Raw genomic sequence first — 12,162 nt, 5'->3', positions numbered from 1 at the left:
CAATTCCCCAAAAGGACATAGGCCCGTTTAATCGGCATCCAGATTCCACTGATACCCTCTCTTCGGATCATCAGCTCACCCCAAAAAACCCAATCCTCCAAGGCGACAAAGGAAAGAGTCCAGAGAATCTGTAACTGTTGGGAGTCCCTGGAAATCCCCCAAGAGACCTCATACCCCAAAAATGCAATTCTCCCAGGCTGACTCAATCAACTCCTCCCCAACAGGATCCTGCTTACTCACTCACACACACTTCATACGCACTCGGGCAGTAAGATAGATAAATTATAATAACTTGTACGTGGGTAATTGGTTCTGGGTGAGAATTATTACCTGCCTCTTCTTCATCACAAACCAATCATCTTAAGGCATCAAGATAAACCAAAGTAGGGGCAGGGCAAGAGCACTGTGACTAGGTAAAAGAAGGTGTTCTTACTATACTTCCGGAGATGATCCACTGCCTTCCTCTGTGCCATCTCCTTTGGTTCAAAATGATTCCCCACTTCTGCGTGACTAGATTCTAAACGAAATAGCCCAGGCCCCACATGAATTGGGCGACATCTGTGGTGGCTTTAACTCAGCGTTCTTGTAACTATCTCACTCCCGGCCAAATCCGTATACAGAATGTATATACCGAAGCATAGAGAAATAAATCAGACAGAGCCATTGTGCTTTAGCTTTCCCTGTGTGCTGTCCACTGCCTGTTTATTTCAAATTGTTCAAGCTTATATCACCTTTGTCATTAACATAAATTCCCACCCCTGCTAGGGGATGTTCTAGCATTTAGGGAGTGGGCAAATATCATGAGGAATGTGACTTGTCCTCATGGCACTCCACTTCCTTTACACAATGGGAGGGGTGATATGAGAGAGAGCAGATAGGGGAGGAGTGGACAAATAACAGGAATGTGGAGTCTTCACCCTAAATGGGCCTTTTACATATACAGTATATAAGATTTATATATACACACACACATATAAATCTATCACAACTGTATTAGAGGAGCACCTATTGCCGGCACGAAAGTAAACATGAGACCTCTGACAGCATTCTTAACTCATCAGACCTCTGCGATCACGTTTTAGCTATTGGATGTTGTGATCAGCATTGATCAAGGCATCTAAAGGGTTAAATGAAGGACATCAATGTGATTGCTGATGTTTATCATTAGCTGTGAGTGGCTGCCGATATACATAAGGTAAATAAATATACAGAGCAGAGGTCAATAAACAGAAAATCAGGCAAAGAAACCGGTGTAGTGTGTATACATCATTATAACCTAATGGCGTCCAGAGAGTATATAGGTGCTTATTAGCGAAATTCCAAAACAGGTAATCACATACAAAAAGAAGAAAAAAAGTCACTTGAGTGGTTCTAGATATAATGAAAAACTTTATTGCCATAAAAATTAAAAATTCATAAATAGACAAAAAATTACACAAAGGAGGAAACAAACATCAATAAACGAAATGACATCACCGGACACTACACTTAGACTAGTAAAGAGAAGAGCAGCACAACAAATAATATACATAAAGGAGTAATATATTGCACAGAGTATCAGCACAGACAAAACAAATGTATGCAATGGACCTAATGATACACGGATAATATATGTCAGTCAGTAAAGTACATTCCACGGAGAAACGGATGGCACAACCTATTCCCTAGCTATACTCCATCAGATAATAGCAGTCTGATAACAGCCGTCACTCACTTCATACACCTCCGGCACAGGCATTATGTAAATGTACGGCATGTGTCCCTAACTATGTCCAATGTTGTCTAGGGGTTAAGTAAAAGACAACATATTTCATGATTAGTCATATTTTCTAAATCAATGCCAAAATTTCAGAATTTCGGCCAGGGAATGCCAACTTTTACATAAAACAACTTGTATATTATCAGGCACTTGTTATTATTGTATACAGTGCACTGAATCCTCTTATCTACATTGCTTCTTCAATCACAGGAAAAGAACAATGAAAAAACATTCTACAATCCTGATACTTTGGTGATGTGCTCTTTTGACTTATTCTTTGGTGGAACAGGAACAGTGAGCGAAACCTTGAAATTTACATTATTATTTCTCATGAAACACCCCAGTGTTGCAGGTATGTACCTAATGTAGGACAGAATTTAATAACATGTGCAAAGTGATGAGAAAAGCCTTCAAAAACGATACATATAACATTATTATTTTCTTTTTCTTAGCAAAGGTCTACAGTGAAATAGACAGTGTTATTGGCCAGCGTCCACCGCATTACGAGGACAGACACAGCATGCCTTACACAGTAGCTTTTCTATATGAAATCCAGCGGTATGCTGATGTGACACCATTAGCTCTTCCCCATGAATTGACCATGGATACTCAGATTTATAATTATAAATTCAAGAAGGTAAAAACTAACAAGCTAAATAGGAACAAAAAATATAAAAAAAAATTATAGTATAGAAACCTTCTCATTTGATAATTTTTCTAACCACAGGGAACAGTGTTCACACCAGTCCTCACAAGTGCACACAATGACAAGACACAGTTTGATAACCCGGAGAATTTCGACCCCAAACACTTTTTGGATGAAAATGGGAAACTTATAAAAAATGAGGCCCTGATGCCATTTTCTGCAGGTAAGGGAATGGGGGGGATTTCATGGTTGTACATGGGCTGGCAGCTCTCCTGACATGTCTATTATAGAAAATACTTGTATTTTCTATAAAGAAACTATTTCAGAGCATCTTTATCGTAGAACTCTGCGCTGTGCCATACCTCTGTAATTTCTGTAATGAATGAATTGACAACTGGGAGTTATCATTCAATTTGTCTATAGGGAGTGCAGTCGGACACTACTAATATGAATCAAACAGTGTGTGGGCCAAAGAATAGGGGATAAGATGTTTGATCACAGGGGGTCCTGCCTCTGGGACTCCCCTGCGATCTCCACCCGGTATCCCAGTAATGCACTGTGGATCCAGCCATCCACTCTATGTCTGTCCAAATCCCTCTCTTAAAGCAGCTTACACCCTCCTGAGAGACACAGACCACATGGTTTCTGCCCTGCAATTGAGTAATTCTCCCTATAGTACTGAGATCTAGTAGGTGTATGCAGCCTTAGCCAATCAGACACAGATTCTCTGTCTGCTGCTCAGAGCAGAAGGGTGGGGGCTGCTCTCAGAGAGTGAGCTGGCTGGCAGAGCAGAAGTGATTGCTGAGAGAAAATGTAGGCAAGGGGAAAGAATATCAAACAGCCAGAGAAGACAACAGAGGGCACAGAAGCCATGCATATCAGGCAAGATGGCTTACATTGAACATATCCAGATGGTTTGATGACTTTGAAGCTTTTTTTTTTTCTTTACACATATACTTCCCTGGAGTACCCCTTTAACCCCTTAAGGACCAAGCCCATTTTCACAACCCCTAAGATTAAAAGATGAATTTAGAAATTGAAACCAAAGATTTTGGATAGCGGGTGCTACCTATGATAAAATGTGAATTTCCCAGACCCAGGCCCCACAGCGGCATCAGTAACCCATATATTGCCTGAATGACACAGCCTGGAGTTGGTTTATGCATGAGTACGCACCAAATCTTCACAATCTTCTCAACTTTTTGAGGGTACGTTCACATGCGCAGATTTTCAGCATATTTTACGCTGCAGATCCACTGGTGAAGGCCCGCTCTATTCTGGCTTTACATGTGCCTGCTCGTAGCGGCAATACGCCGCTACCAGCAGACACACTGCGATGTGCGAGTCGCAGTATACTCGCACATCGTGGGAGCTCTCTGCCTAGCTCACAGCAGGGAGAACGGCCGCGATGTGCAAGTACGCCGCGCACTTCGCTGCACTGTGTCTGCTGGTAGCGGCGTATTGCCGCTACGAGCAGGCACATGTAAAGCCAGCATAGAGCGGGGCCTACACCAGCGGATCCGCAGCTAAATACGCTGCGAAAATCCGCGTGTGTGAACCTACCCTGAAGAAGATTTTGGATAGCGGGTGCTATCTATGATAAAAATTTTAATTCCCAGACCCAGGCCCAGCAGCGGCATCAGTAAACCATATATTGCCTGAATGACACAGCCTGGAGTTGGCTTATGCATGAGTACACACCAGGTCTTCACAATCCCCCCAAAAAACACAAACATTTTTGAAATTTTTGAAGAAGATTTGGGATAGCGGGTGCTACCTATGATAAAATTAAAATTTTGCAGACCCAGGCCCAGCAGCGGCATCAGTAAACCATATATTGCCTGAATGACACAGCCTGGAGTTGGCTGATGCATGAGGAGACCATTGAAATGTCTAATTTTTTTATTTGAAATTTAAATCAAAGTTTGAGTGTCCCGGACCCCAGCGTGTGGTTGCAAAGGACCAAATCCAACAAGCCCCTACAGGGCTCATGTGGCCGTGAGATGTAGGCGCAACGTCTCCATTGCCCTGACCGGCCATTGTTTCCAAGACTTTTCGCCAAGGCAAACCATGTGAAGAAAAGCGTGACACCGCCGTGACCTGCACACATGGTATGCTGAAGGGCCACTGAGACTTGCCCGGCAGTGGATGATGTGAAGGCTGAGTCGCACACTGTCACAGGACCAACGGGCTGACAGAGTGGAGCAGGAAGCAGCATGAGTACACAAGAGGGGTTCACAACCCCTAAATTTAAAGGGTGAACTTTGAAATCTCTATTGAAGATGCATGTTAGCCAATGCTACCATCCAAAAATTTAAGGCCCAAGCCAAGAAGCATCAGTAATTCCTGAAAGACACAGGCGCAGTCATCAGCAGTACACCCGAAGGTTTCCTAATCCCTTTACATTGCAAGATCAATGTTGAAATTTGCATTAAGCATGTATTTAGCTACTGCTAAACATCCAAAAATTAAAGGCCCAAGGCCCGAAGCATCAGTGGGGCAAGTAGTTACTGAAAGAGATACAGGATGAGTCAGGAGCAGGAATTAGCAGTACCGAAGTGGGTTTCATAACCCCTTGCATTTAAAGATCAATGTTGAAATTTGCATTAAAGGGGTACTCTGTTGAAAAACTTTTTTTTTAAATCAACTGGTGCCAGAAAGTTGAACAGATTAGTAAATTACTTCTATTAAAAAATATTAATTCTTCCTGTACTTATTAGCTGCTGAATACTACAGAGGAAATTATTTTCTTTTTGAAACACAGAGCTCTCTGCTGACATCATGAGCACAGTGATCTCTGCTGACATCTCTGTCCATTTTAGGAACTGTCCAGAAAAGCATATGTTTGCTCTGGGGATTTCCTTTTTCTCTGGTCAGTTCCTAAAATGGACAGAGATGTCAGCAGAGAGCACTGTGCTCGTGATGTCAGGAGACAGCTCTGTGTTTCAAACGGAAAATAATTTCCACTGTAGTATTCAGCAGCTAATAAGTACAGGAAGGATTAAGATTTTTTAATAGAAGTAATTTACAAATCTGTTTAACTTTCTGGCACCAGTTGATTTAAAAAAAAAATACATGCTTACCCTTTTAAGCATGTATTTAGCTATTGCTAAACTTCCAAAAATGAAAGGCACAAGGCCAGAAGCATCAGTGAGGCAAGTAGTTCTTGAAAGAGACACAGGATGAGTCAGGAGCAGGCATTCACAGTACCCAAGAGGGTTTCATAACCCCTTACATTTAAAGATCAATATTGAAATTTGCATTAAGCATATATTTAGCTACTAATAAACATCCAAAAATTTAAGGCCCAAGGCCCGAAGCATCCGTGAGGTAAGTAGTTCCTGAAAGCCACAGGATGTGTCAGGAGCAGGCATTCGCAGTAGCCAAGAGGGTTTCATAACCCTAATTGATAACCCAAGAGGGTTTCGTAACCATAATTGTGAAGTGCTGGTTTAGCAGCTTGGTCAATCTACTCTGAGGCATCTGGCATTGGTGGCTGGAAATCCTGGCTGATCCATCCCTCATTCATCTTCACAAAGGTCAGTCTCTCCACATTTTTAGTGGACAGACAAGTTCGCCTTGGGGTGACTATGGGCCCAGCTACACTAAACACCCGCTCTGATGGCACACTACTGGCCGGGCAGGACAGCTTTTCCAGGGCAAACTGCTAGTTGCGGCAATAAATCAAGTTTGGCTGCCCAGAAGTCCAGCGGATCTTCAATGTTTGTTGGCATGGCCATACCAAGGTATGCCACCACCTGCTGGTTCAGGTCTGAAGTATTTAGGCTTCTGCCACTCCTCTGTGTATGTCCTGGCACTTCTCTGCCTGACATACTGAGTGCGTATATGAGGGTATTACAATACGCTACACTACTCTTTAAACATTATTTGTCTAGAACAGCAGCAGGTGATTAGTTTTGGCTGTCCTTTCACAGTATGTAGGCCCTTGACAGATTAACATGTACAAAATGGTACAACACTTGGATGTACCTATGCGGTATGCACTGATGAGGGCAGAAAAATGCGCAACAATACGCAGAAAAAATCTGTATTTTGGTAAAACACCAGCAGGTGATTACTTTTGCCAGGAGTCAGGACTTTCCCTGTATCTAGACTTGTTACAGATACAGAATAGTAGACTGCTTTGATGTAGGCATGTGTTATGCACGTATGAGGGAAGACAAATGCACTACAGTCCGCTGAAAAATAACGTATTTGTGAACAGCAGCAGGACACAACAGTGCAACACCACAAAAAAAAAATCCAGGGATTAAACCCTAAATTGTACTCTGTCACAGAGTGTTAGGAATGGTGTGCTCTGGTTTTTATACCATCTACACACAATTCTAAGCAGCAGATGATTTGTGGAGCAAAAAAAGCACAGAATTGCGCTGAAAAATAAGATGATAAGATGGCTGATAAAGTTGAGGCAGCTTGGAGATCTGTATGAGGCAGCTGACAGCTATCTGCCCCTCTCTGATGAAATGCTCAATAACGTGAATAGGAGGTTTATATATCTTAAGATCCTTCTCAGTGAGAACACCAAAGCACTGCACTCCTCTCTGTCCGCAATGCTGATGTGACTAGCAGTTGCCAGTGGTACACTGTGGTATAAGCTATTCACACACAGACGCGCAGCCTGTCTTCTCTCTATGAGTGCATGGATGAAATGAGCTGCAGCAAGATGGCCGCCGATTATATAGGGGCTGTGACATCACAGGGGTCAATGAATGCTGATAGGCTGCATTTCGCATGTGATTCAGGGTCATCCCGCCTACCTCCCTTCCCGCCGTGCTTTCCCGCCCTCCCATAATCCCCTGCCCCATGTACTCACTTGTGGATCCACCATTTTAGGTCTCCTTTAGCCGGGAACGCTGTAAAATGGAATTTAATGAAGTGATTCGCGCGATAGAATCGCAGCGATATTCGCATTCGTTGCAAATCGAATATTTCATGAAATTCGTAACGTATTCTTGTTCGTCAGCTTCAATTCGCTCATCTCTAGTCATGACATCAGAGGAAATGCATTTCCTTTTTGGATTTCTCTTTAGTGTACAGCCGCTAAAAAGTAGCGGAAGGATTAAGATTTTTTAACAGAAGTGATTTACAAATCTGTTTATCTTTCTGGCACCAGTAGATTTAAACAAAAAAGTTTTCCATGGGAGTACCCCTTTAAGGACACAGCCCATTTTGGCCTTAAGAACCAAGCCAGTTTTATTTTTGCGTTTTTCCTTTTTCTTCCTCGCCTTCTAAAAATCCTCTTCTATATTTTCATCCACAGACCCATGTGAGGGCTTGTTTTTTGCGTGACCAATTTTACTTTGTAATGACGTTTTTACGCTGTAAACTTTACAATAAAAATGACATTTAAAAAATACATAATTTTTTTACTTACATGGCCCCTCAAATTTAAATTAGTATGTTTAAAATTGCCCTAATTTGACCACCTATAACTTTCAAATTTTTCCATATAGGGAGATGTGTGAGGGCTCATTTTTTGCGCCATGATCTGTAGTTTTTATCGGTACCACTTTTGCTTATATTTAACTTTTTAATTTATTATTATTATTATTATATTTTTTTTTATTTTTTTTTATAAAATGTGACAAAAAAGTGGCAATTTTGGATTTTTTTTCTACATTTACTCCATTCACCATACAGGATCATTTACATTATATTTTTATAGATCGGACATTGACGCACGTGGTGATACCAAATATGTTTTTGTTAGTTTTTTTTTTTTTACACTTTATTGGGATAAAATGGGAAAAAAGGGTAATTTAAATTTTTATTGGGGGGAGGGGTTTTTTCAAATTTTTGTTTACTTTTTTTTAACTATTTTTTTTACACTTTTATAGTCCCCATAGGGGACTATTTATAGCAATCATTAGATTGCATATACTGAACAGTGCTATGCATAGGCATATTATCTATTTATAATTATCAATATATATAATCAGTATTATCGGCAATCTTTTTCTCTGGTCTGCTCAATCTCAGACCAGAGCAGAAGACCTTGGGATGACGGGCGGAACAGGACCTCCGGCCGCCATGTTGGATGATTGGATCCCAGCGCTCATCTGATCACCCATCTCAACACCCGCATTGCTACAAGTGCTGTGATCTGTATTGATGACGCCATCTGACGGGTTAATGGCAGATATCAGCGTGATCACTGATATCGCCATTACCAGCGGGTACCTGGCTGCTGATAGCAGTTGGGACCTGTCGTGCATGATGTGGGCACCGTTCCTTGCTCGCCTCATGTACAGGACATATGTCTTAGTGTGTTTGGTACCGCCGCATCAGGACGTTACATTTACATCCATTTACGTCCATTGTCATGATTATTTTGAACAGCTGGTGAATGGGATGTTGCAGTGCAGGGAACTGTGGCTGGATGGCAGCGGTGACTCAATATTGGTTTCTCTTTATGATTGGTGGGGAGTCCAAGAGGTAAAATCAGGGGCGCACACATGGGTGGGGAGCGTCTAACAGGGTAAAAAACCTTTCCATTGCACCCCCCCCCCCCCCCCCCCATTTTATCTGTTGGTAAAAGTAAATAGTACAGGGGCAATACTTACCTTTTATCAGCATTTTGCAGATAGCAATAAAAACAGACAACATTTGAGTCACAATGGTAGGGGAGTGAAAAACAAAGTCTTTGCAGGCTGGTTCAGTCTGTATGCAGTAGAAAATATAAGGGTGTGCATATATGTCACAGTATGTATAAGTGTGGTGTCCCAGCACCAAAGGCTGTCCTGTGGGCTGTGGGTCTCCTCGGGCATGCCTGCCGCATATATGTTGGGCCCACTAAGAGACTAAGTGTTATATTTCATATGTTCAAGCACTTTATTACATATTCATTTATATTTGCCATATGCACTGTATTATATGTAATTTATATGTGTTAGGAGAGTGAGGAGCTGTGTATATCAGGTGACCCTGCCTGCCCAATGGGAATCCCTAAATGGTTCAGTATATAGTGAAGTGGTTGCCCCATTCTAAGACCATTTCAGCCTAGAGCAGTATGCTGAGCACAGTGTGGAAAGGAGGTGAAGTTGTGTGGAGAACTCTGAGGGAAGCCTAAGAAAATATCTCTTCTAAAGTCTACCAGCCATTCTGAAAGTGATCCCCCGTGCAGCAGAAAGTCAAGCCTTGGCTGAGAAAGTAATTGGACATTTTCAGAACCCTGCGTGGAGAATCTTCAGTCTCTTATCTCAAGTCAGTATTATTCCAAATGGGTGAAAATCACAATAAGTCCCAGCAAGGCAACAGGGCTCCCAAAGAGTTACACTACATCCCTTCCACTCTGGACCATACTGCATACTGCGTGTAATAACATTTGCACCCTGCTCAGTAAAAGGCAGTTATCCGTAACCCGACATCGGTGTGTTTCTTTACTCTCCATGTCTGGCCCAGGAGAAGCTGTCTTCACCTTGGACAGTGTATAGGCAAACGATGCCCTGGCGTCACAAAGTGATTAGGAATTCCTTGCACACCTATGTCACCACAAAAGTGTGTGTAACTGTGAATGTACTGTATGTATTTATTTGTGTGTGTCAGCATGTATATGTTTGTTTGTGTGTGTAGGTGTAAATTGTGCAACAATGTGTATATGTATGTGCCTTTTTTGTGTATTTATGCTAGTTCTCTGTTCTCTATCTTCAAAGTCCTGCATATTCCCCCGGCTGAGATCATAAAGTGATGGCCCATTCTATTGATCTGACTTGTTCTGGCTTCCCTGTCTCCCTCCCCATCTCCTCCCCCGCCCTATTATTGTTCTTTATTATGCTGCTGTATATCTATCTGCTTTTGTACTTATATACATTTTTGTATTTATGTACTTTTATTGAACCTGTTTATTTCCCTTTTGTCAATACATTATCCTTTTGACACTAATAGATAAGAGTACCCTTATATATTGTTCCCTAGTGTTTAGCTGAGCGCCATTGGTCTGTCACGTGAATGCCCCATCAGTTACTATTGCTGGGGAAATCTGTGAGCACCTCTAAGTATGATATCACAATGCACCTAATAAACTGATTGGTATATATTATAATATAGTAGAGAAAACTTCACCTATTGTAGATGTTCGCCTATGCACTGACTGACATGTCTTTTCAGGTAAGAGAATATGCCCGGGCAAGAGCTTGGCAGATATGGAGATTTTTCTGTTCATCACAACACTATTGCAGAAATTCACAATCAAGTCACCGGTGCCCCCCGAAAAGATCTCGGTCACTCCAGCAGCTGTTGGACTTGGACACATTTCCCCCAGCTATGAGATATGCTTTTTACCCCGTACGTGCACTAAAGAATAACAAACCATATGACTATGAACGATTGTGCCATAGATAAATGTCCATGAGCGCAGGAAGCAACTTGGTTGTGGGGAAGAACTGAAGTATTTCAGTTATTATACAATAGTACTTATTAGATTATATAATAATCCAACATTCTGTAGCATTGTAATAGGTAAAAGACGTAAGGGATTAGACAGAGGGAGCCATTTTGTCCATGTAGTGTCTTGGGTCTTGCAGCTTGTCTCCATTCAGGAGAATTGGACTGAGCTACAATACCAGATACAACCCATGAACATGAAGAGTGATGCTATTAGCAATAGACTGATATTTACAATAATGTAGGAGTACAGTATTTGGGCCATGTTTCATGGTCCAAGATCAACTTTAGTATCAGGTGGGATCCTGAAGTGCATAAGAATAAGCTGCAGTACTGAAATGAAGGGTCACAATCAGGGTAGTACGGGTGGTTCTGCTGCCCAGGTAGGCCCAAACTCTTCTGTTTAAACCCACTGGCTACTTACTAGTCACCTCTTCAGAGCAAAGTTTTATTTTATTGAATAAGCAGCAGTGGGCAATACGGTTCCCATCATACAGTCGTGCCCTATATTTTACACAAGCATGACCTACAGACCCCATTTAGTATTCTAGTCCCTTTATAATAAAACTATATTATATAAGCTTAAATAAGTTCATATTATTCTCTTTTTATTCATATTTTGTGGATTCCTGTGCCCACCACATGTATACAATAGATGGAGGCTGTGGTAGATGTTCAGGGTCCCTGACCATTTGTCCGTATAAGTCCACATGTATAAGGTCCCTGCTCACATATATTCCATGATGTCATTATTTGCTATCATTGTGCTATTATATACATTGCATACAGTAGGTGCAACATATCAATATTTGTATTATTATAGGGTAAACATTAGACTCTATACTTTTTTATATCTTTGTAATGTTGTAACATAATGTTCACAATTTCAATAAGAATTATATGATCTCTCTATTCATTGTGTCAGTTCAATGATTTACATTTGACTTGTTTACTGTTTCTGAATTTATTGAAATGTCTCTGTTATCTGGACCATGACTGGTTAAAGGTTCAAATGGTCTCTTGCATGGGGCCTTGCATAGTCCCAAAGCACAGGGCACATAATTATGTGTTAGGGTGCAGTCACATCTTGGTTTGCTAAACCGGCAGCTGGATACAGCGAGACAAATTCAAAACCACCTCCTGACCAATCCACACATAGCCCATTGATTTTAATAAGCTGCTCGGAGTCAGTCAGTGTCATCGGTCGAGTAATTTTCCAATCATATCTGGTGAGCACATCAGCTCCTTGCCACTGCAGGTTGCGTCAACTAAACAAAGTATGGAAGAAAAAACCTCCCGGAAATGTTGTGCTGTCAGCGGCACTCTCCTCTTAATATGGACAGAAGTCCTCGAA

The 12,162-nt window shown here is 41.5% G+C and overlaps 1 protein-coding gene across 9 annotated transcripts in view; it reads left to right on the top strand.

Annotated features, from left to right (window-relative positions):
- The window catches only part of LOC130290752 (cytochrome P450 2F2-like), a 104,560-nt gene extending 92,626 nt beyond the window's left edge, over positions 1-11,934 (top strand). For all 9 annotated transcript variants that reach the window (XM_056538804.1, XM_056538797.1, XM_056538805.1 and 6 more), the window contains exons 7-10: positions 1,970-2,111; positions 2,212-2,396; positions 2,487-2,628; positions 10,533-11,934. In XM_056538804.1, coding sequence (XP_056394779.1) covers positions 1,970-2,111; positions 2,212-2,396; positions 2,487-2,628; positions 10,533-10,729 — 666 coding nt within the window. In that variant the 3' untranslated portion in view covers positions 10,730-11,934. The remainder of the gene's footprint in view (positions 1-1,969; positions 2,112-2,211; positions 2,397-2,486; positions 2,629-10,532) is intronic.
- The last annotated feature ends 228 nt before the right edge of the window (positions 11,935-12,162 follow it).

Source organism: Hyla sarda, chromosome 9 (assembly GCF_029499605.1).
Source record: "Hyla sarda isolate aHylSar1 chromosome 9, aHylSar1.hap1, whole genome shotgun sequence".
Taxonomy (NCBI): Eukaryota; Metazoa; Chordata; class Amphibia; order Anura; family Hylidae; genus Hyla; species Hyla sarda.
The sequence above is the reverse complement of the archived record's forward strand: the minus strand, read 5'-3'. Positions and strand labels throughout refer to the sequence as shown.